Genomic DNA, 24,626 nt, shown 5'->3' with positions numbered 1-24,626 from the left:
AGAAAAGTTCTAAAACTTAAGCAAAGTATGATGAAATCGACCTACTCTCAAACTAGACATATTATATCCTATTAAATTATTTAAAATGTTTCAAAAGCTGGTCCTAAATAAATATGTCCTGTAATTTAATCCATAGTTGATGCTGAGTTTCTTACAAGTGAATCGCCTTTTTGCCAGAAGCTTCTCCGTCGTCCCGTTCAGAACGAAGACTTGGAGGGAGTATTCCTGACTGGAGTCCAGTCCCGCCACTGTTGCCCGGCCTCGGGTGGTGGTCAGCATCAGCTCTGGTTGCTGCTCTTCTAGAAAGAAAATGAATGACTCATCAATCTGTATTCTGCTGTCCTTTCAATCCACGGTGAAAGCTGCTCAGTTCCTCACAGAACTATTAATGTCTCTTGAATGTTTTTATCTTCTGTCACATTGTCACAAATTTCAGTGTAATTTGTTGTATTTAATGGAACAGACCAACAAAAGGCTGGACGATATGGCCGAAAATGTATCACAATATAAGCCTTTTAGATTAGTTGATATCGATAATTGTCAATATTGATAATGATTGATTAGTTTTATGTTTTAAATATCTGAAATACTGCCAAACGTGACCTTTCCTGTTTTATTCGTAGTTTTCAATTCACACGGTTATTTATTTTTAAGCAGTTAGCCTATGAGGCATGTTGGTGAAACATGAAACTGTAGCTGCACAAATTTCTCAACAGTTTGTTGCTAGGAAACCAAAGAGTGAGTGAGTTAGTTAATGCCACCAACATTTCTTAGGTTACAGGCTAAAGTCTTTGCTATGCTTTGATGAGAAAGGCTTGGACTTTTGATAGTCCAACATCCTTCACCCTGAACATAAAGCAGGGGTCATTCCAACACTGTTTATAGACTAATATATTTATTAGTGAATCTTAGAAGTTATAGCTTTCACCAGTTTAGCAGAGCTTGGAAAATATTCTCACCTGACATTGTTCTGACCCGAACTTTGTATCCTTGAACGGGACCATCAGCCTCTTTCCACTTCATCTGCAATCGGTCCTCAGACAGAACGGTCAGCTTCAGACGACCTTGGCGGTAACAAAGATTTTGAAAAGATCAACATTTAGGATTTAAAAAGGATCTCTGTCTGTTGTTGAGGTGATTATTCAGGATTTCTTTTAAGATCAAAGGCTCAAACTGGGATGCTATCTTGGTTCCTCTCGCTCTCCCATGGCGGTCTAGCCCCTCTCACTTCCTCCTACACAAATCAAATCCCTCTCTTGTTCTGACTTCATCTGCATAATTTCCAGCAGGGGTTTCCCAACAAGTGGTGTCTTTCATGTCCCTGTCGTCCTGCCCTCTATACGTCCTCATCTCCAGCTGCCCCCCATCAGTCAAAGCAAGCCCTGTCCTCTGGACTGCAGCAGAAACAGGAACAGGACGCCAGGAGGGTCAAAGGGCATGTCAGAGCAGCGTCTCTCAGTTACAGTATGACAGGGTGCTGAATGTAACATGTAGTGGTGTAATAGAGGGGGGGGGGGGAGCGGAAACAAGGAAGACAGAAGAGAGCAAACATGAGCATGGTGAATCCCAGCAGACTGTTTACAGCTGATCTGTGAACCTCCAGCACATAACAGCTCCTTTTCTGACTCGGATTTACGCAGACTGTCTTCATCCATGGTCAAGGGGGCAGGGCCACGGGGGATCTGATGGGTCTTTGCAGAGAAAGGGTCAAGGATTCAAAGAGAGCCTCTAATAACAATAGCATTTCCAGACATGCAGAAGAAAACAGCATCTGTGCTCTGATTTAAGATTTAAACCTCATCTCTTATTTTGTGACTTACAAAAACCTGTTTGGAAATTTCAAATTCAAATTTCAAAAATGCTTCATTGATCCCAAAGGGAAATTAAATGTTGTTCTGACTCATATTAATTCAAATTCTTCAAAGAGTTATTGTAGATAGTGAAAACTGTTGGCAGGACAGATCTCTTGTAGCTGCCTGTACTACAGCAAATTTGAAGAAGCCTCTGACTGAAGACACTGTTTTCCAAAGAAGGTCTCATGAAGAGAATGGTCAGGGTTGTCCATAATCTTCTTGATTTTTTAAAGAATTCTTCTTTGCACAATCATCTCCAGAGTTTCCACAGACAAAAAAGCAGTTAAACACAGAAATATATCTTAAAATTGGTACATTTACTTAAAAATGGAATCAAAATTTCTAGACTTTCTTGTAACTTTAAAGGATCAAAACATATTACCCTGGCCATGAACTCCTGAGGACAGCAGCAAGAAGACACTGAGCAGGAAACACAGCATTGACCTTAGAGACGATGGTCTGGATGCAAGGAGGTGAGAAGACATGATGGGGCCTGAAACAATAAAATAATAAATGTTCAAAGTTGACTTATAGTCTATTTTGTTTTCATTTTGGCCTCTTCTTCCATTTTATTTCCAGACGCCCAGACAATCATTTAAAGAAATATTAGTCTGCACTTCTCCATCTCTCTCTGTGGAGCAAATGATTTTTCATTATTCATTCATTTTCTCCTCTGCTTTTTCTCTTTCTTCCATTTTTAAAGAACATGCCCAAATTTCATCCTTCAAAACAACAAAAGCCTGACATTTGTTTTTGTAAAACTTAATCAGTCGTTCAAATTCCTGTGTTTACACCTGTATTGCTCTGGGCCAACAAACTCCCAAAACTCCTGCTTTAATAGAGGCGGTCCAGTTGATCAATCATTGCTTTTAACCTTTTTTAAATACAGAAACGTCATCTTTCTTTAATGAGTAATGACAATGAATTCTGACTGTGTACATCTGAAGTTAGATTTTTAAAAAGTTCAGGTCCTGAAGTTAATTTCAATGTGTCCTTATAAAGTAAAATTCTAAAAATAAAAGATGGTGTTATTTTATAGCTTTTAGTTGATTGCACTATGAGCTGATGATGAAAATGACATACAGTAGGTGTATGCTATCTGCAGTTAAACAGGAGGTAAAAAAAAGTAAGTTTTTATGCAGATTCTTTTCAGCCTTGTGGTTGCACTGTTGGTGTTTCTTCAGGTTGTCGAACCACTAAAATTGTGCAGCTTTGCAACTTTCCTCACAGATTGTAACCTGGATCACAGAAGGTCTGGAGAAGGTGACACTTAGTAATGTTCTTTTTAGAAGCACATAACATTTTTGAGGTGGTCTGGTCTGGAATGTAGGCCATCTACACGACTCAAATTGCCCGTTAGGTTTTAATGATCTTTTAGAAGCCACAGACTCCGATGTAAACATCCTTCCTATAGCTTCACACATCCCTGTTTATGGATCTCTGTGCTGCCTTACTGCACTCTATACTGTGAAAATCTTTTAAGCCACCCTTCATTTTTTATAATACATTACTTCCAACGAAGACTTACAATATTCAGAGTGATTTTTATTAACAGATCTTTCTTTGGACTTTGGCCGATTTCTCACTCATTTTTACTTGTAGTACCTGAACAGTGCTGTCCTAAAAAATGAAAATGGACTCCTTTCAAACAAAAGATGCATTTTATTACTAGAAACCTCGTACAGCAATGAGCAGCATTGAATGGTCGTGTCTTCAGAAAACAGAAAAAACCTTTCAAAGCACTGACACGTAACCTGAAAGACACTTAAGAATCGCATTCTATAATTACTCCGCTTATGGTGGTAGAATATTGGAGTAGCTCTGTTGTGTTAACTGAGATTTTTTCTTTTTGTATATTTTTATTTTTAAGTTGAGACATTGTTGGGTTTTTTTGGACAGTTGGTTTATCCCTCTGGTTTGGATAATGTGCAGCTGGAAGGACAGAGACTTAAACAGGAGCAGCAAAATCAAATGAGATAAATTAGAAGTGCTTGCCAACAGCTGATGGTGTCATCCAGGACAAATATCATCTCTGCAGCCCAGATATTGAGCCATTACGCAGTAAAAAAATAAATAAATAAATTGTTGACTCAACTTGATTCCTTGTTGCTTTGACTCACTTAAGTTGTATGAACTTTAGCCGCCAAGTTCAATACACTTAATAAAAGCTATTGCTATGACTTTTATTATGTTGACTTGACTGTCTTTAGGAACTACATTAATTAATTTTTTTTTGTGTGACTTTTTAACTCATTTCTAAGTTAAGTTGTAACAGTTATAAGCAGTCATACAGTAACAGTCTTCAGTCAGAGGCTTTTTCATATTCATTGCAAGACAGACTGCTACCAGAAATCGTTCCTGTCCACAGCATCACCATCCACAACGAGTCTTGAAAATACTTGGATGACATTTAATTTCCCTTTGGGTTCAAAAAAATTTTTTTCAAATTAACTGAATTAAAATGGGTTCTTTGCTAAGTTGCATCAAATAACTTTGTAAAGTTTATTAGGTGTGAATATCAAACTGTCTGGGTTTAGACTTAGTAGCCTGATGAGTCACATGTCATAACATAAGGGACAAAAAATACATTCCTCCAAAATTGCTTCGATAATGGGAGAAAAAGTTCAACGAAAATGTCTTAGAAAAGGACGTACTGATCAAGATCGCTTTGAAATATTCTAAAAAAATTAAAATGAAAAAGTCTAACATCTTGGAAGCAAAATATATAAAATAGGAATGCCCCAAGCTTTTTTCCTACCATTGTTATTTGAATTTTACAAAAATGTTCTTCCTCATCAGCCGCTTCCTGGATAAAAACCAACTCGTCAGCTTTTCCCATGGGAACTCTACTTGAAAGGATTCAGACTACAGATTTGTCAGTGCTTGCCCCATCACATACCCTGAAACCTCAGACAGCTAATAACACACAGGACAAACGCTCAGGACTTTTAGTGCCCATGAAGCTTCCACGCCTCCTTCTCAGTGGGCCGATTTCTAACAATACAACAAGCCTGCTGTCAACACTCCTGTGAACTTTCATTTGCGAGTCTTGCCTAAATATGATGATTTTGCCAAAATTCAGTTATTAAAAAACGTCACTCAAGATCTTGAAATCTAACCAGTGTTGGGAGGATTAGAGAGTTTATAGTTTCATAAAAGCCTGAGCGAAGTCAAATGAAAGCAGTTGTAGGCAGGCGACCTTTACAGAACGGGTTCAGAATTGCTGGTGATTGTTTTCTGTGAATAATAGCACTGTGTAGTAAACTCAAGCTGAAAAACTGTGATGACCTTTCACTGACCCAGGATCATGCCGCAGATTGCAAAAAATAATTCCAGGCTTGTGAGCAGAGTCAATACAAATTTTTAATTTTTTTAAATTTGTATTTATTTTACAAACTTCAACACATTTTACTTTGGATTTTATGTGATAACACATACACCAGGTACTGCGAAATGGAGAGATGAGAGGAAAATGATAAAGAACTTTCTCTTTGGCACTTAAGTTGGGAATTTAAGTGCGAGAGAAATAAACTAAAGCAAAGCTGTAGTGGCTGTGGGTGATATGCTACTGGGGAAAGTTTCTACTGTTTTAGTCTTTGTCTTGATTTTTTTTTTTATCATCTTAGCACATGGTTTTAGAAACAGACTTGAACCTTGGAGAACAACTAGCAGAGATAGCAGAGAGAAAGCTCTGGCAAAGCTTAGGATGGGATAGATTATATGGCAAAACCCCAAGCCATAAGAGAGTAATAAGTGAACAATAAGTGAAGCAGACAGCAGTCCCATAATAACTCTGTAGTCGGTGCAGATTCATAGCTCAAGGTTACACTGCACATTACCCTGTACAACCATTTCCCTCAGGATACATGGTGGCATATCAAGACTTGAGCGATCTCCATCTTTTCTCTGATCTGCCTGCTGTGTTCCCTGGTCTTGGTTGTGCTGTTTGTTCACTACTGTTCTCCATCAAACCTCTGAGGCCTTCAGAGAAGAGTTGCGTATTGATGGAGGTTCATTAGTACATAAAGACTTCTGAAGCCAGACAACTGAATTGGGTTTTATTTAGTGTCAGACTGAACACAACTGTATGCCACATTTCACAACGTTTTAAAAAGCAGCTATAATTTTCCTTCCAATTTGGAATTCTACTGCATTTTAGAATAATAAAATACTTTGTGACAAGATGTGATAAGATTCGTCTGCAAAGCACATGGGCCTACTATCTGAGTAGACTAAACACCAGTTCTTTCCTGGAGCTTAAAGGCCTTTGTAACGCTTGAAAGATTTTGCTCAATTACTAATCTCCAAGAAATCTTCTGAGAACGGTCAGCAAAAGGAAGTCATGATAAAAATAAAAAAAAATAGATTTTCCCACAGAAAAATTATTCAGAAGCTTTAAGAAAAGTTTATGGGGAAAACCTTTAAAAAAGCTCAAACTGGTTTCTTGACAGGAAACAGTATGTTCATAGTAGTTGGATATATTTAAAAAGTTATAATTTAAAAAAAAAACCATACCTTTACTTTGAGAATCTAACTGGGTGGACAAAAGTACACACTTAAAAAAAAGGGTCTATTTAAAACTCCAGTCCAAATGCATGCAATTTTACATTCATTTAAGGATTTTAAGTGACAAACACGGCCCAGTTAACCTAAGACAAGTTTTACATGAAAATCAACTTAGCATAAATTTTAGTTCATCTCTGAAGCTTAAACAACAATAAGCACTTTATTATTTATTATTTACGTAAGCCTGCTGCTTACGTAAATAATGTCGCTCAATGTAGACAATTAAAACATAAAAGGCAACTGACCTGAAGCTACGCGAGGTTAGGCCACTAGGATTCACCTTACAGCTCAGGTGTTGTCCGGTCACGCAGGTGTCCGTTCAGGTGTTTCCTTCTCTTCAACAGACGGTAGAAGCTAAAAAAAGGTCCGGGAAAAAATAAAGGTGTCCCACCATCTTAGAAGCTCTTTGTTCGGGGAGCTGCCAGGTGATGTCTTACCTGGCCCGGTCGACGAATTCCAGCTTATTCCGTCAAAAACTCTCCAAACCGCATTCCACTGGAGGGGATGTCAAAACGGTTCCACAAAACCTGGAACCTGGAAACGAGCTCTCCTCGTGTCCGAACTGGAGACGGAGCTGGGTCGTCCTGCTGCGCCGCTCCGCTCCGCCATGGGAGTGGCTCTCCAAAGAATGTTTTAAAAAGTCAGAGAAAGTCAGCCCAGAACGTCTAAACCAGGTTTCAAAACGCGGCTCTGCTCCAAACCTTTTTACTTTGCTTGCTGACGCCGCAGGTTCGGTAACAAAGTATCAGTAATTCTGATAATCACACGGCTCAGCGGTGGAGCACGCGCACCACTTGGAGAGTTCAGTCGTCACAGTGTTTGACCCTGGTTCGATTCCCACCCTTGGGAGATTTTCCCCTTCTTTCTGTCCAACTACTGGTGGATAAAGGCCACTAGGGTCGCAAAAATCTTTTAAAAAAAAAATAAGGCACATGCTTGTTTTTGTCATTTTTATTTGTTTAATTGCTGTACTGACCCAACTGAAACTTAATGCCAACAGCAACGAACAAACAAACAGGGTTTCTTAGGTCAAACAAAAGCCACTTGCGTAGATGCAAAAATATGTGGAAGTAAATCTCAACTTACACATTTATGTTGCAACACAGCAACCTGTTACAGGAAGTGAGAAAAGTGGTTATTCAGAGAAAAGTAAATGCCAGAAGACAAGAATTTCACTGCAGAATCGTTGGACCTGGGCATTTATGTGCTTTGTCTATCCTACCCTGCCTAAAACTAAAATTTTACTTTCAACTAAACAGTTTAAGATTTTTATGCAGTTATAGCAAATGTCTGTAAGTCCATGTTTTTCAGCCTGGAACCCCCCAATCTAACCACTTCACCTGATGGGAAGATCCAATTATTTCATGATTTGGTTGGAGATAATGATGGAGGAGCAGCTTTAACTATGATCTTGCATATATTGCCTTGTCCTTCACCATGATAGACTTAGTCCATCAGTCAAATTGCTGCAGCTTATCCATCCATGCAGCCCCCACTTGATCACTGAACATGGCGCCCAGATACTTGAAACCGTCCTCTTGAAGAAGAAATGGGCCCTTCTCCCTCTTCTCCATTACGGACCAGTTGAATGTTGAGTCACAGAAGCAAATGACTGAAACAAATTTATTAAAAATTTCAATAAAATTACATTTTACACCCTTATCATTAGTCTCCTTTTACTGAAAATAATACACATCAAAATCTTTTCATAAATAGCTCTGCAAATCACTGACATACTCATTAGCAAAAATAGCTCATAAGGCACATAGCTTTGAAATATAAATAAAAGCCTGGAAAATGTTAGTAACCTAACCAACATTGAACCAAGCTTTAAATTTACAGGCAGAGCGTTTTAAATATTGGTCACAGTATGATCATTTAACCTGTATCCAGTATCATGATAAACACTATGAAATGATATTTAGGTCTATGACATCTGACAGCTGCTTAATGTCAAGCCCTATGGAAAGTATTAAAATTAATGCAACAATAAATGGCCAGACATAAAATGGCTAACTTTCTCTTAATCATCAAGTGGAATAATGAAAAATAATTTTTCCTCCCATCCATAAAGTACATCAGAACTAAAAACTATGAGCACTATTCTTTTAAACACACACACAGGATCTTCTTAACCCTATTCATCTGAAAAAGGTTGACAACTTTATGATACAACGCATAAAATGGAGATGATTATGTAAGTTAGTCATTTTCTGTTGGATTCAAAAATCTCACCTCAAAGAACCTGCAATTTTCTTTTTTATCTTATTCATTACAGCCCTTAAAAAACCCCCAAAACAAAACAAAAAACACTGAATATGTGAAAATTGGAACCAGAAACTGGTATTGGCCAGAATTAATAGGAATATTTTTCAGAATTGGTAGATTTATGTTACACATTAACTTTTTTTTTTTTTAGGGAAAAATGTTTTTTTTTGTCCAAAATAATTCTCCAATAACTATCAGATTAACATTGAAGACATCTCCAATATGGCTGATGGATAAGGAACCCCCCCCCCTCATTTGATGCGTCAGAACATTGCTGTAAAGATATAACACTGTCTCTTACCTGTCAGACATTATAAATTCATAATATTTGACTGTACTTGCTACAATTTAATATCAAAATATTTATTTTTTTGTTGCGTTTTAAGTCCAGAGAGAAATGCATAGCTAAGGAAGCAACAACAACAAAAAACAACTAAAAATAAAACAAAAAAACTAACAGAGGTTTTGTGTCACACTGAAGCCCTTCAGATAGAAGAAAACTGAAACGAAGAAGCTGGAAGAGCTTCTCTAAAGGTTAAGGAATGAGCTGGGTCCGAGTGGGGTTTTGTCAATGCAGTGAGATTTCTTGCTCCTCCTCTTCATCGTTATAGTCATCAGCAGCCGAATCCTCACATTTATCTCCGTTCTGCCAAAGTAATGGCAACTGAAGCTCTGAACTTTTACTGCTGAGCTGCCGAACAGAAGGAACCTTATCTGATGGGGGGGGGAAAAAAACACGGGTTAGACGCATTTCATAAAATGTAAAACAATGTAAAAGGGGCATCAATTTTTGAATAAAAAAATTCCTTTTTTAATCTTTATTTCATTAAAAGAATGGTATGTTGCAAAACTTTCTGATCTCAATAACAAATGGAAAAATCTCCACTGGATTACAGGAATAAAACACTTGACGGTGTTTCCTAGTTGGACTAATAAGATCCTAATAAAACCATGACCTGCATGAAATTTGCATATAGAAGCGACAGCTTTAAAGCTCAGTACATTTTGTAGATGATCATCAGAATAGTTTCAGACATTAAAAATGGACATTAAATTAAAATCTAGGAGATGCCATGGATCATTGAGTCTGCAGGGTTGCAGGAGGGGGTGCAGAAGGAAACATCAGACTGGACCAGCAACGTTCTCGGAAGCCAGGCATGGAAGGTAGCGTCTTTTATATACTTACTTTTGGAATAGTATGTTTTGAGTCCCACGTGTAAAGAAATCCCACAGAGGCACACTGCGAACCCCAGCCAGTTCAGATTGCTCATTCTGTCTCCCATCAGAGATGCTGCCAAAACCAGCGTACATACCTCCTACAGGAAACACCAAGCGACAAGTTCAAATGGGTTAGATTACAGCTGGAAGACCAGAAACCACAGTAGGTCAGAAGAACAAGAGAAAACAGCAACGTTGGGTTACTTTGACAGATGGATGCACTATTAAACATTAAAGCTCCAGTCAGGAATGTTAATCCTAAAGTTACAGTATTTGGATTAAGCATGTTGGCCAGGTTTTAATTCATCTGGACGACTGACAGATAAACTGTTCCAGAAAGGTTCACAGTGAACATTTCACACTAAAGCTAACAGCTGAGCATTGACTGATGGGACTTCTTTGGAAATACCACTGTGGAAGAAATTAAAAAAAAAAATGCACATTGTACACAAAGTACCTTACAAGGTTCAATTCAAACGCTTCAGCATTTTTAAAGTAAGTTTTCAAACTTTTCCAACACCACTTTGGAAATAAAAACAAGACAAATGAACTATAAAAGAAAAAAAAAAACAGCTTCAATTCACTATTACTTGATATTTTTACATTTATTCCTGTTATTAATATCTTGTGGTAGTATTTACATTTTAGAGCAGGCATGAGGTTATGGAAGAGGAAAAGAAAGAAAGAAAATAATTCTTACAATAATCAGAATTCTGAGAAAAACAGTCTGCATTCTGAAATTAACGTCTAAATTCTTTTTTCCCCAATGGCTCTAATCCTCTTTCATACGAGTTAAACTAAAATGCAACAACATTTTACATCTTAAAATGTTTCGCTCACATGCATACACTGTCAATCTGAGAACGTAACACTAATTTAACAAAAACAACTCCCAATATTAATGTTGTTTATTGTATTAAACATTGTTGAATAACATTTAATGCATTAAACCTATTGATCATTACACAGATCAATACGTCACTGAGCCATTAGGAGTAAAGAATATTCACTACATTAAGACAATCCCAACAAATTATGTTAAGTTAAATTACCTTCATTCTCAAATTAAATTGTAAACCACAACATACACAGAACGTTTTAAAAAAAAGAAAACTAAAGAAAATAAATTTTCTTGCTAAGTTTTCTGGCATTTAGCAAATAGAAATAATTTTAATGATTCTATCCAACTTAAAACAAGAAAAGTTTAGTCTGATTTAATTTCAGGCAATGAAAAATTACATCAAAAGGTTTATTTTTATAAACCGTAAATAACATTTTCCAGATTTAGGCTTTTAATCAAATGTTAGACTCCACTTTATTACAAAACTGTTCACAGTTTGAATATCAGTCATTTTCAAGGATCTACACAGAAATGAAGCAAGTTCCAAACCTTGAGAACACCTAATTGAAATTCAAACATTTTCAAGGATTTCAAGCACCCTGACCTTAAAGATTCCTGATATCGACAATGTGAGGCCGGAGGTCTTGGAGACGAGGAGAAACTCAGAAAAGCCCAACCCGAAGGCCAGCGTGCCGCCTACGCTCAGCATCACGAGGGAATAGAGGAGTGGAGAGAGCTCCGTCACCCGGAATAACTTCTCCGAAGCACTCAGGCTCAGCGCTGCAGAGAGAGGACAGAAACAAGACAAAGATGGTGGACACACTACAATACTTATCAGATCAAGATATGTAGCTAATGGAAGGATTGGTTGTTCTTCAAACTATATTATCAGAAAGAACAAGGATCATGGCTCAGAATATATCAAAACACTAAATTAGTTTTCAAAACATTTTAAAGACATTATTTGTTACCACATTGGATCAATTTATCAATAAACATAACATTTTATGTAGTAAGCAGCAGAATGTGTTTTGTAAAAAATAAAATAAAAAATTGCAGTATGGATATGCTTGAAGAAATGTCAGCCAGAACAGACAAGAAACATTATTTTGTAGATTAAAAAATAAGCTTTTGATACAATTGATCACAATATACTGCTGGAGAAGTTAAGTAAATATGGTATGAGAGGTCTTGCTTACCAATCGGTCTCCTGTTACATAGTGACAGTTCTAACAAATAGGTGAAAGAAATAGATTATTGATAAAAGTTATATACTGTAGCTTTGACTATACTCACCTTCATTGTAGAGAAAAAGGGGGAAAAGTCCAAGAAACATGAGAGGCTGGAGGTGGTACATGGCATCGATGGGATTCTGAAGACCTGAAAAAGAACAAAATATCAAACAAGCTCAGCTGACTTTGTGTTTTTAAAATTCAACAGTGACGCAGTCCACCTCCAAAACTAAATACACAACAGTTTCATACTGAAAATGACTCAAGACCGACCCAGCTCCGCTTTCTGCATGAGGACCTGAGTGAGGGTCCAGCGGATTCCCCCGATGAAGGAGGCCAACAGCACCATGATGAAGCCCTCCATGTTGAACTGAGTCGACTCAAATGTAAACATAAAGAGTCCGCTGGAGATCAGCAGGACCACGAGGATCAGGAAGGGGTTCTGGTTAAAAATGGGAAAGAAGGAGCAGACAGACGCTGTGGTGAGATTGGAATTTCTGTGTGTTGGAAAAGTGTTAAGGAGATTCTCAGACTTCCATTTTTCAGTAAAAAGAAGACTCAGTTATTATTCTGCACTAACAGAATAATAGAGCATCTGTTTGATGTAATAAGCACTAAAAGGAGAAAAACAGGTAACATTTTGAAACAGACACTTCTTAAAGGAAGAAACTGTAAAATCCCAAAACTAAAGGAGACATTTGAGGGAAAATTATTCCAACATTATGGAAGATTTCTGGGACCATTAAAATGTTTTCTAATGGTTTCTAACAGTCTTCCCACTGCTCATTGTCAAATTTGAATGCAAGAAAACTCTAGTACTGTATTGTGGGATTTGTAAAGGATTTCCTGAAACAGGAGACTGCAGGAGAGAGCGTTTTATGGAGCTAAACTAGGGCCATGCAATTAGTTAACTTTTTTTTTTAAAACTGAGACAAAGATGTAAACCCGAAGAAAAAAAAAGTACAAAAGTACTTTTCAGACAAGGTCCCCCCTCCCCCCCACCCCACCTCCCTCTAAGTTTCCGACTTCTGGCTCTGTGTGGCATGTGGGTGGGGCCTCAGATGACGTGGAATCATGACTGACAGTGCAACACTGTGGCCGGACAAAACAGTCAACGCTGTTGCATTCAGAAACTGTGGGACCCGAAAATGTATGGAACTCCACAGGAAAATAAATGAATCGGAAACTGAAAGGAAAACAAAACTTGATTATGAAAAGTAGTTTTGAACTTTTATTATTATGATTATTACAGTTTAAAATCTAATTTTCATTTTCAAAGGATTTTTTTAAGTTTTTTATTTCAGTTTCAATTTTGTCTTTTTTGTTTTTGTACAAACTATGTGGTCCCAATTTAGCGCCATACTTTTTGCTTCAGGTTGGTACAGTAGTACCAGACTGAAAACTTTAGTCATCCAGTGATTTTATTCCACAAGTCGATACATTAGAGGAACAAAATCAGCCCTAAATAACCCAAATGTCACACCATTTACTTCAAATTGTGCAGCTACTTACAGACAGTACAAAAGAGATAAAGAATGAAACATTTTTCCTCCTGTTAAAAGACATTATTCTTTGTTCATGTTAGGCCACTTAAGGTCAAAATAATTTGAATCTCTTTCAAATTCAAATAATCTTTGCTCACCGGCTCCTCTAGTTTGAACACAAGGGAGAAAAAGAGAATGAACAGCACTGCTGAGGACTTGGTCATGGTGTACCTTCAGCCGTAAAGAAACAGACGTCAGGATGGGACATTACAACAGTTCAGGTGACAAAGCTGTGATGCTCATCTCCTTTAACTTACAAACTAATGCTGATGAAGAGGAAGCTCCAGTTGGAAAGCCCTATATCCAGTGCTGTTGCCAAGGCTGCAGAGAAGATGAACATGTTCACTACTTTTGTAAAATTACAAGTCAAATGCACTTCATGTACATACAGTGTGCATGGCCACGAAACCGATACTATTACACTGGACATAGAGGGAATATACAGGAATGGAACATGATTTTCTAATAAATAATTCTCAGACCATCACTCCAAGGATGCTTGTAAACAGCATGATGAGAAGCATTGCTGTGTTGATATGCTGAAGGCAGAGAGTCGAAAATTGGAGAAGATTCTTAAAGAGACAGAGGGAAACTTCAAGGCGCCAAATTACACTGTCAAATTTCTCGTAAGTCAGCATTTTTATACCAGCTGAAGGTAACAGTTACTTGACTGAGAGAGAAAACAACACTGTGTGCCTGAAAAATGCTTAAGGCTGCCTTTTTAAAAAAAAAAAGCCATTTCGATTTTGGCCATTACAGATTTGTTTTGCAAGACAATATAGCGACAAAGATGGTAAGTTGGTAACAGTGGGGTGACTTGTTAACTGCGTGAGCAAGTGGGCGGGTCTGTCAGTCAGCCCTCTATCACAGCAGAGAAAAGGGAACAGCTGCTGATTTTCAGACCTTTGCTCAGGTAGATACGATCGGTGTCACATCAGCTGATACTTCCATGTTTAAATGTGTGATGAAACTTAGCAATTTAGATTTTAGTCATATAATTATTGAAGAGGGAAAAAAAAAACATCAGTAAACATGATAAGACCTGGCCTTCAACCCCTGGCTCTCAGAATTGACAGTCAAAACATTTCAGAGTCCAAAAGTGACAAGAGCTTGCCTGTTGGAGCCACTTTACGGAGGTAGTCTTCCCAGGTCAGAATGATGCGGGGCTTCCCCGTCCAGCACTGCATAACCCGCCGCGTCAGAGCTGACAGACAGAAATTGACCCCAAGATGAACCAGCGTCATGAACAAGGGATAGTGGAAGCCCTGAGGAAAACAGAAGCAGACGGAATAAACTAGAATGCCTCCCAGTCCCCGAGAAATTCTGAGATCCAGTCTAGCAACAACAAACACAAGTCGCATGGAGGTTCTTACTTTCATCAGCCATTTGTTATAGAAGGTGATGCCTATGGAGAAGACATAGTAGAGGAGAACCAATCCGACAGTGCGAAGGCCCCGGAAGAGAAACTGGACCGGCCACGCCATACGGAACCGCTAACGAAGACAGACCACCGTCTTCAAACAAACTCTGGACCCGCCCATTACTGTTCGCTGTGACCGGGACAACCTGGGTTTGGAGAAAATTAGGGGAAAAGAGTGAAGCAGTACTGAAAGTTCACAGTTAGTGATAATGTTAGCGCCAGCTGTCTGTCAATCACGGCAGGCCCACTCCTTTACAGTCCGCCGGCGCAGGACCAGGCCAAAAAAAGTTGAGCGATAGAGGAGGATTTCCTTTCTCAAAGCGAACCTTTTGTCGAAGTTACCCCAGACTCTTCAATTATGAGATTTAGCAACTCAGAGGGGCGCCGGTAACAAACTGGACAGACAGACGGACTCATACACTGAAGGCATATTCAGAGATAATTTTCTTGTTAAAACCCAGAGATGGACCGTGGATTCACTGCCTTCAGACATCATTCTGATGTTGGTTTTGAAATGCCAATCTTGTGTTTACATTAACCATAAAAACAATATTATGAGTACGACGCGCTCGCTCTGGAACAGAGCGGGACATCCAGAGGATGCGCCGGCGTGTAAATGATGCGGACCCAGTTCATTTCCCAACTCATTTTTACCAGAGTTTGTGTTAACAGCTGTTAGACAGACTGAATGCTTTAGTACTTGGTTAGGCACTCGGACACAGTTTTCTATTAAAAGAACATGTGCTCACGTATTATGAGCGCCGACAGCAGGTTGAAAAATGACAGTTCAACAGCACTTACCATCTGTTGTGCGACTACATGTCTGTTGTTTTTTTCTTCTTCTTCTTAGATTAAATAGCGCTTGGCAAACGGTGTGCAAAAGTGTGCATTACCGCCCCCTTCTGAACTGGAATGTGAACCAGAATGGAAACAAATATGAAGCTGTTCAACTGAATAACTACGAAGTAGCTCAACTAAACTGTAGTGTTCCTCTTTATGAAACGTACACTGGTCTCCTCGGCTCTGAAACTCACTTCCTCCAGTCATTAGGAATATAGATTTTCTCCCACTACTTACGTCACAGCTCAAAACACTCTGGCTGTTCACTTTAAACAGATCTTAACTGTTGTCCAACCTTGTTTATAGACCATCTATTTTTTAATTAATTGTTTTATTGATTCTATATTCATTTATTTGTTATTTTCTGTAACGTGACCCAGAGTTTTGTTGTACATAGGATTTCTATTACAACATCCTGCCTTGACTGAGAGTGAGCAACAGACTAAAGCTTAAATCTTTCTGCCCACATTAACACCACTAAAGAAGGGAATTAATTCACCAATATAAACTGATACTTTATCCCTTCTTTGATGTGAGAATTTATTGTACTGCAGATACAATAAAAGCTCTTCCTACCCTATTAACCTATTTGTGGTCTCTGGATTCTGATTGACTCTAGGTTCAGATACTGATTCCCTACTATGTCAATGTAAATTATTAAAATTATTAATTTATTTGAACGCTGTGATGTCTCCCTGGAGATAGGCACCGGCACCCCTGCTTCCCCACTAGGGACAAGGGTGTAAAAAATGAATGAATGGATTTATTTCAATGATATACCAGTTGCAAAACTCAAAGATTTTTCAAGTTTATGTCCTGCTGCACTCCAGTCCGACAGGTGGCGATAGTGCACTGATAATCTGTTTACAAGTAGCCCACGATACACAAACAGGAAGTAGAAATTCAGACGCTCTCCGGGCTATTGTTGTCTCGCGCTTCAGTTGAACAAGGCAGCTGTGTAAGAGATGTCCTTTTTTTGTTACGTTTTTATAAAGTTGAATTGACTTTAATTATATTTGTGTTTATTTCTACAGTAATGGCGGAGGAGGAGGACGAGCCGGGCTTCGAGGAGGAGCTGGAGGACGGCTCCGGCGGGCTGGACGCCGCTGGCCACGGCAGAAGGAAACGGCTCTTCTCTAAGGAACTCCGCTGCATGATGTACGGCTTCGGTGACGACCAGAACCCGTACACAGAGTCCGTGGACATCCTGGAGGACCTGGTGATCGAGTTCATCACGGAGATGACCCACAAAGCCATGTCCATCGGGCGGCAGGGCCGCGTCCAGGTGGAAGACATAGTTTTTCTGATCCGCAAAGATCCCAGAAAATTTGCCCGCGTCAAAGATTTGCTGACCATGAACGAGGAGCTGAAGAGAGCCCGGAAAGCTTTCGACGAAGCCAATTATGGCTCTTAATACACACACATGTGGACACATACTGCTGATACATCTGATTACAATATTCGTTTAATTATATATATAAACTTAAATATTGCATGAGTCTGTTTTTTTATTTTTTCAACTTGACTTCCTCTATTTCTCAGTGGCTTAGTATCATAGATCAATACGCAATGCCAAAATCTCTCATATATTTCATAAGATTGTCTGAAACAGTTTGAATAAAGTAAATTACTTGTTCTTTTTTATGTACTTTTATAAATGACCGATCCACACAGTCAGTACTCTTAACACTGGTTCCCAAGACAGGAGTTGATAGGAGCCATGTTTAGGGTTCCATTGGTGCCAAAAATATGTGTATTTGCGGTCTGTGCTTATTTCTCTATGTGTTGCACATTATGTGGTATGCTGACCTACAACAGTTCTAAATGAAGACTTTTGCTCATTTATTATTGCTGTAGGTCAGCATACCACATTAGGTGTGGCACATATATGAAAATGCACATCTTAGACACATGAATGTATATTTTGGTGCTAATGTTGCAGGGCTTAATATGATTCCCTGGAAAGAAAAATGAATACAAGATTTCAAATCTTTGCAGGCGACGAGATCAAAACCACTTTTGGGAATTTCTTCTTTTTTTTGAAGTCATATGGCCTGTTATAGCTGGAGTAAAACAAAATTTCATCTTGAATTCTGTTTTTTTTTTTTTTTTTTTTTTTTAGAAAAACTAACATTAAGTATGGTGATAGTATTTTGACGATCTGCAACTGCGTTGCTGTTTCAGTACTTGAATGGTTTGCTATAAGTGATGAAACCATGAATTCTGCTCTCCACTTTAAAGTCCTAAAAAAGAACGCGTGACTATCAGTTCTTGTTTTTGTCGCCATGTTTTTCTACGGTTGGGGAGAAAAAACATACTAAATTTGGGGTTTGTAGTGGAATTGAAGCGTTCCAAACCACAACCTGGACAGATTTTTATTGTCAGTGTTTGGGGCACTCGGGGTTTAGGAAACAACACAACAATTAATTAATTACAATTAATTGTATTTAATCTTATTCAGTGCTGGCTTCCATTCAAACTGAAAAAGAAAAAACAGACTTCGGTGTAGAAGATGTTTCTGCTGACCCATGCTGTGAAAAGTGACATTGAAAAAGTAAATAAAATAAAAAAAATCAATTTCTATGCTTAAAGAGTTCAAAGTAGTCCGAGATTAACCCGTCTGGTCACAGCCAGGAATAATAGACATTAAACTCAATTAGCAAACACTGAACCTGAACTTCTGCACTCATGACACCGTTAAATTATTTCAGCCGGTGTACGCTGGGAAGAGCACAAATTCTGAAACTGACAAAAGTAAAGAAACAAAAAAAGATTTTATTTAAATTCCTCAAAACAAAGTTGTTGTTTTTTTACACAGACCATAAATATGACAGACCAACTACCAGTGAGCATGTGTTAGTTCATTTATTCTGTTCAAGCAAGTTACTTCTTTGTACAGTAAAGTGTTTGAAGTCCTTGGTCTATGCAGCAGGTAACAGGCTGCCTATCTCTCTAGACTAGATCTAGATCACAGCTTCACCAGCAGAGAGGAGAGAGAAGGGGGGGCTCGCCATGCATGCAGATGGTGTTTGGAGACAATTTCCTCACTGCGGCCATGCTGTCCACTCACAGGATACAGCATCAGCACAGCAAATATGGCAAACTGTCTGCGTCTATCAGCAAGTCAGGGATTAATGTAGCTCAGCTAGCGACTCCCGCTCCAAAGCGAGGTGTCCTGGCTGTCTGTTGAGGATGTCTGCAAGGATGGAGAAGGAGGCAGTTGAACCAGGTGGACAATGTGTCTTTGAGTGCTTTTTTTTTTTTTTTTCGTGAGTCAGTGAAATAGAGGTGAGGGTAGAACGTGGTGCAGATTTATTCAGAAAGGGGTTTTCACAGGAGGTTGGAGGAATGTCCATTGAGTCCTATTTGTTTTACTGCACATTCTCCATCATCTTGAGGAATTCTGGAAAAAAAGAGATTAGACAGGAAATTTTACCCAACAGGATCAGCAACAGTTGAAGTCCAAAAGCTGCAGGTTTATTCATTTAACCCAAATTCTGTGTTTCCGCTATGCAGCTAGAACAAGCTAAGGAGCTACATTTAGGCCCACTTACAGGTGATTCAACAATAACATTTGTTTTAGCTGTTTTAATTCAATATTGGTTCAGTCCTGTGTTTTGTATTACTTAATTCTTGTTTGTGCTTCTGCATTGCTTCATGTGCCAGCAGATAAAGACTGAACCCATCCACAAATCACTTATTTTTCATGTTTTCTATTGTTTGGCCCAACATTGTTATGTTGACAATAACATAAGATATATCTTACTGACAATGAAGGACGGAAACACTTAAATAAAGGGAAATGTTCTGGCATAAAAACTCCTAGTGAGAAAAAGCATCTTGCGAGAAAAGAAGCAAGCATAAACCCCTTTAATGTAAGATGTGTAATCTAACTTAGATTTCATTTTTGCAACCAACCGCCATGTTTTAACCACAACTGCGTTACCAAAATAACCCAAATTGGTTATTTTGTTACCAAACTCAAAATAGCAGTTATGTGTACCGCAAATTGGGTTATTTTTAACAATTAGTTTTTATAGTGTAGCAAGAATCTGTAAGTCAAGTGATGGTCAATGGATTGGAGCAGAAAGTTAATCTTGCAAATTTCAAAAATGATGTAAAAGAACAAAACGTCTGCAGGCAGTTTATTGTTATTATTTTGTTTCTTTTCAAATCTAGTTGTTCCAAGATCAATATCAACTTCTCCACAAGGAGTATTTCATGTTTACGCATCTCTCCCATCTTCCGCGTACCGTCAAAGTCCAGCATGCCATCGGAGTTCTTGTCTCCGTCCTTCAACAGCTCATCAATTTCATCGTCTGTGATGGTTTCCCCGCTGCTGCGGATGATCAGGGCGAACTCGTCTCTGTCGATGTATCCGTCACCGTTCCTGCAGGAACGCGCGAGAAAACACGGAAGCATAAGCATAAAAGAGAAGGCATCTGCAAACCAGGCTCTGATCCAAACTCCAGCCGCGCAGTGGACGCACTTGTCGAACACACGGAAGCACTCTGCCAACTCTTCCTCGCTCTTGCCGGCCTCGTCCTCCTTGAGCAGCCTCACCATCATGACCAAGAACTCCTCGAAGTCGATGCTGCCGCTGCCTGAAGGTTGGCAAAAACAAAAACAAAGAAGAAGAAGAAGAAAAGGAAGAAGAAGGCTAAAACCCCGAAATGACTGGTTAGACGTCGTGAGCTCTGTTGGACTACATCTGGACACACTTGAATTCCGAATTAGAAAAAGATTTTAAAAATATTCAATGATGCATTACAGAGTCAAGCTGAAATTTAGAAACACCCACGTCAAAAACATCTAACAGCAACTTCTGTTTATCTGTTTGCCAAGTGGCTAATGGCAGTGCGACGCTTTTTGTGCGTAAAAGTAAAACAGTTGCGCGTTTTGCTCACCATCCTCATCGACCTCCTCGATGATTTCATCCAACTCTTCTCTTGTCGGGTTCTGGCCCAGCATCCTCATCACGGTACCCAACTCCTTGGTGCTGATGTCGCCGCCACCGTCGGTGTCGAACAGGTCGAAGGCGGCTTTGAACTCTGGAGGCAATCAATATGGAAAGAATTGTGGGATCTGGGCGCAGAATTTGGCTAATAGACATTAATTAAGTTGTGTGATTATAACTTCTAAGCATCACATCACCAAAGTTGGACATGATGATGTGAGAGAAGAAAAAAACAATCTGTTTTTTAAAAAAAAATCAGAAACATTGCATATTGCTATGGCAACATATTGATTAACTGCTGTTTTTTGTGTTCAATTGAATGGGCAAAAGCCCCTCCTCATTTGTCTGCCTTGAAATTTTATGCACTATGGGCTACTTCTGACCTACACCTGTACTAATGATGTGAAGCAATAATGAAGAGAGACTTTGCAGTTTATTTAAAACATCAGCTTTGGAACAATTCAATGTTCAGCCCAGTATTTTATTCAGTGTTTAACATCAGTTAAACAACATTAGCTACTTTCTTTTTGTAACAAATCCCACCTAACATTTTTTGACAAGACAACATCTTAGACGTTGTAAAAACATAAGGAACTATTGTTAGATTTGTGGTAGAGAAGGTTTGTGTTGGAGGAAGTGTAAAGTTTGAATCTGGCTAAAGTGCTAATGCTAACTCGATTGCTTAGCAGAGCTTTCTTAACCCCTGAGACATTTAGTTGTTCCCAGAAAACTGTGATTGTCGAGGTTTACATCTCACCTAACTTGAATTGACTTTGAAAACCTATCACTATTTCACTGATGTTTTATGCTTAAATTCTTATTTTTTTTGTTTGTTTGTTTTGATGAGTAACTGATCCTAGATTTATTTAGCTAAATAGGCATTATTGCAACAATTTGTTGGAATCTAACTCATTTAAACAAAGATCCCAATTGTCACACCAGCTTTATTTTTTTTGGGACTAATTTCTAGCCTGTTTTATCAGTGTACTCACCAGCCAGCATTTCCTCGCTCAGATAGGAGCGGGCCTCTTGTTGCGCGTCAGTCTGCAAGAAAACAGGGGTCACTTCACTCCAGACTTCATTACTGAACCCTATAAATCTGTGTTCAGCTGAATTGTGCTTCGGTCCACAGCAGTGGAGGGGATTGTCAGAGTCTGCTTTGACAAATTAGCATTTTTTGACACCAGATAATCGATTGAGAGAGAAAAAAAAAATGCTTAAAATACAAACAATAGCAGCCATATGTGTAGAGTTTTAGTGAAAAGTAAGAATTCTTTGGGTAAAAAACTACTGTAGAGATGAAATTTCAGCTCTCGTCAGTTTGAGGGATTTATTTCAGGTTACGTTTGACACTGTTGTCAAGCTTGCTTCTATGGGTCACATGGTGCATCATAAATGCCCCGGTCTCAAAAGGACTTTATGGAGCCTGTTGAAAGTTAGTCCAGCTATTTCAGGCTCAACACATTACACTCCCTGTATATGGCCCGGAGACATCCAATCCCCTGGAATCTGACTCCTAAGCAGAATCTGCACTTTCTCAGCTGACACTCCATCCTGCTCCTCATCAGCATGCAATGTTCAGCATTAGGAGTAAATTTGCAGGAGACTAACCTGTTGAGACCAAAAATCAATCTGTATTTTAAGAAGGCGATCAAAACGTCGCACAGATTATCCAAATTAGCAAGTTTAAAATTCTAAATTCTATGTGCAAAAGAAAAAAAAATAATCAAAAGAACAGGTAAACATCTACTGGAAGCCAAAAGCAAAAAGGTGCATCTGCGCATCTCAGCCAAAGGATCTTTTTACTTATTCCATCATTACTACAGAAATTCAATATGACTCATGGCTAATTAAATACCTGGTTCACCGATAAACACTGAACACCGTAGAATGGTCATTTACGCAACAAATTTCTCTTACCATGTTTGTGGATTATGCTTTCCCCTCCAATTATCCGACGTGAACAGAAAAGCCCAAAGGAGTGGTCAACCCGTGTGCACCCCAACAGAGAGACTAGACATCAAGACAAGGTTCAGACTCACTTTAAACGGGGGCGGCCAGGCCCCGCCCACTGGATCTCACAGGATTCCAGATTTAGTATCCTGAACTTTTAGGGTTCTGGGGGGCCAGGGCTAGGCCAATCACTCCTTGGAGACTGACGCTGTAGGTACATGAAGCGACGGAGCTCGGAACAAAGGAGGCCTTTTTAGCAATTCTGAAATCGAGGGAAAACAGAGGAATGTCGGAATCTGAGGAGACGCAGGAGGGATCACATCCCAGCACGATGCTGATAAGAGTTGATGGAGCAAAGACAAACTGAAGGGATTCTATTAGAACAGTAACTGGGCTTTGCATTTTAAACTTGTGGATCCCGATGATCTTGGCAACAGGTTTAATGTGATGACTAAAAAATAGCAGAGCTCTGATCAGCTGGGGTTTCCGGTCAGGCCTTGTAAACACATGAGGGTCAACAAGGGAGGTGGAGGTCTTCATTTGACCGAAGTGGGTTGTTGGTTTTGTGATGATGAACGTTCAACGTGTGCAGGGGCCAGGATGCCTTGCATAGCTGATAGATTTTCAGTTGAACAGGGGTGCAGAGAGATAGAGCCCCCCACCGGTTACATCCAAGGGGTGAGAAACCCAATTTGATGCTCCAAGTTTGGCTTCAGCTCCTGGGTGGTGGAGGTGGTGGTGGGGGGACGACTTCACATTCAGTACAGGAGGATATTGAGAAGTTGGGCAGAGAAGATGGCAGGGGAGGGTTTTTCAGAGGTAGTGTGGGGGCCGAGGGTAATGCAGGCTATAAACACCGAGGAAGACCAGCTTTGACTCATCCGCGTTGTGACTGCCTGTTTTATGCCTCTGCCAGCGGCTGAGACTTTGGTCTCCGCGTTGGGAGACCTGTTTGTGAGCGAAAGTCATCAGATTGTATTCTAATCAGATATGATGCCTCAGAGGTATTAAATAAATGTACAACAATTACCTTAATGTACATCAAGGTAATTGTGCAGCAGGGAGGGTTTGATTGGGTTGAAAGTGGAGACAAAGTAGATGGGGCTTGAATTTCGTGAGACTTTGTGAGACCAGCTACAGTCATGTGTGAGAAAAAGAAGGTTACTTAGAGAGTTGGGATCAGGTTTAAATGTCCCAGCAGCTGTGTTCCCACTTACCGTAAAATTGTGCTCATTGGAATTATGAAAATTAAATTTGCTTCATGGAAACACAGCAATTTTTCACTACAATGTTTTTGCGCTAGGATGAGGTGGTTTTATGGTCGTATCGAAAGTAGTGTATTTAAACGGAAACACTTTTTTCACATCACACCAGTTACGTGCAACCGGATGTAACTAGTGGCAAAAAAGACAAAGAAAACAACAGGGAGCTCTAGGAGGAAGAAGGCGCGGCATTTTTTTTAATGACTTGTGATGCAAACAAACTTAGTCACGTGATTTTAACTGTATTTCTTATTTTAGGGAAACGCTGCAATTACGAAATTGCGTTTTTTCTACATTAACTAAATGGAAATACAGCTAGTGAAGGTGGGAAAGATAGGAAGAGTGATGGAGGCTAAAACCTGTCAATTCACCTGTATGGCATGGATTTAGAAAAATGAGGAAAATAAGCAACAGCGTAAGGAAGAAGCATGGTTTATTTATAGAGCAGAGCTCATGGTGCGTAAGAGACTCGGGTCTGAGGGTGAGCAGGATGAAAGTCGGGGGTTGAAGCCAGCTGGTGTTGCATTTCTGGAGACACGGCAGCTGCCAACAGGACAGCTGAGGGGCCGGCGTAAGAAAGCGTCTTCGTCTTAAATGGTCTGAATGTATATTTATAGAAATCTTAAGCAACACTCTGGGTTTTACATGAGAAGAAAGAGAGGAAGCGCTGAC

At 39.2% G+C, this 24,626-nt stretch overlaps 3 protein-coding genes across 7 annotated transcripts in view; 1 reads left to right on the top strand and 2 right to left on the bottom strand.

The window, feature by feature from the left end:
* slc35c2 (solute carrier family 35 member C2) overlaps positions 1-15,998 on the bottom strand; it is a 43,166-nt gene extending 27,168 nt beyond the window's left edge. The window contains exons 1-12 of one of the 5 annotated variants that reach the window (XM_023333238.1): positions 15,744-15,821; positions 14,896-15,088; positions 14,637-14,787; positions 13,780-13,843; positions 13,621-13,693; positions 12,252-12,420; positions 12,043-12,126; positions 11,351-11,526; positions 9,816-10,003; positions 2,236-2,297; positions 960-1,064; positions 156-299 (exon numbers count right to left, since the gene is read on the bottom strand). In XM_023333238.1, coding sequence (XP_023189006.1) covers positions 156-299; positions 960-1,064; positions 2,236-2,297; positions 9,816-10,003; positions 11,351-11,526; positions 12,043-12,126; positions 12,252-12,420; positions 13,621-13,693; positions 13,780-13,843; positions 14,637-14,787; positions 14,896-15,006 — 1,327 coding nt within the window. In that variant the 5' untranslated portion in view covers positions 15,007-15,088; positions 15,744-15,821. Of the gene's footprint in view, positions 1-155; positions 300-959; positions 1,065-2,235; positions 2,347-6,664; positions 7,228-8,028; positions 9,402-9,815; positions 10,004-11,350; positions 11,527-12,042; positions 12,127-12,251; positions 12,421-13,620; positions 13,694-13,779; positions 13,844-14,636; positions 14,788-14,895; positions 15,089-15,743 lie in introns of those variants that run through there. The other 4 variants (XM_014471477.2, XM_023333219.1, XM_014471476.2 and 1 more) reach the window with 4 other exon arrangements.
* A 639-nt stretch (positions 15,999-16,637) lies between these two features.
* On the top strand, positions 16,638-17,425 carry taf13 (TATA-box binding protein associated factor 13). The gene is made up of 2 exons (XM_014471478.2): positions 16,638-16,740; positions 16,817-17,425. The coding sequence occupies exon 2, from the start codon at positions 16,819-16,821 to the stop codon at positions 17,194-17,196; it is 378 nt and encodes a 125-aa protein (XP_014326964.1). The 5' UTR covers positions 16,638-16,740; positions 16,817-16,818; the 3' UTR covers positions 17,197-17,425.
* Positions 17,426-18,628: 1,203 nt separating this feature from the next.
* Positions 18,629-22,773, bottom strand: LOC102220434 (troponin C, skeletal muscle-like). Its single transcript, XM_005806207.3, has 6 exons — positions 22,660-22,773; positions 21,732-21,783; positions 20,690-20,833; positions 20,272-20,386; positions 20,036-20,172; positions 18,629-19,185 (listed from the first exon to the last, which is right to left on the bottom strand). The coding sequence occupies exons 1-6, from the start codon at positions 22,660-22,662 to the stop codon at positions 19,154-19,156; spliced, it is 483 nt and encodes a 160-aa protein (XP_005806264.1). The 5' UTR covers positions 22,663-22,773; the 3' UTR covers positions 18,629-19,153.
* Between the last annotated feature and the right edge of the window lie 1,853 nt (positions 22,774-24,626).

Source organism: Xiphophorus maculatus, chromosome 1, assembly GCF_002775205.1.
Source record: "Xiphophorus maculatus strain JP 163 A chromosome 1, X_maculatus-5.0-male, whole genome shotgun sequence".
NCBI classification, from domain to species: domain Eukaryota; kingdom Metazoa; phylum Chordata; class Actinopteri; order Cyprinodontiformes; family Poeciliidae; genus Xiphophorus; species Xiphophorus maculatus.
The sequence above is the reverse complement of the archived record's forward strand: the minus strand, read 5'-3'. Positions and strand labels throughout refer to the sequence as shown.

Excerpts from the sequence above, each read along its gene's own strand:
- taf13 (XM_014471478.2), top strand. The coding sequence starts at position 16,819 with ATGGCGGAGGAGGAGGACGAGCCGGGCTTCGAGGAGGAGCTGGAGGAC.
- LOC102220434 (XM_005806207.3), bottom strand. Across the intron at positions 20,387-20,689 it reads CGAGGAGGTCGATGAGGATG|GCAGCGGCAGCATCGACTTC; the intron begins GTGAGCAAAACG and ends GCCAACCTTCAG. Across the intron at positions 19,186-20,035 it reads TGGCATGCTGGACTTTGACG|AATTCCTCAAGATGATGGAG; the intron begins GTACGCGGAAGA and ends CTTTTTTTCCAG.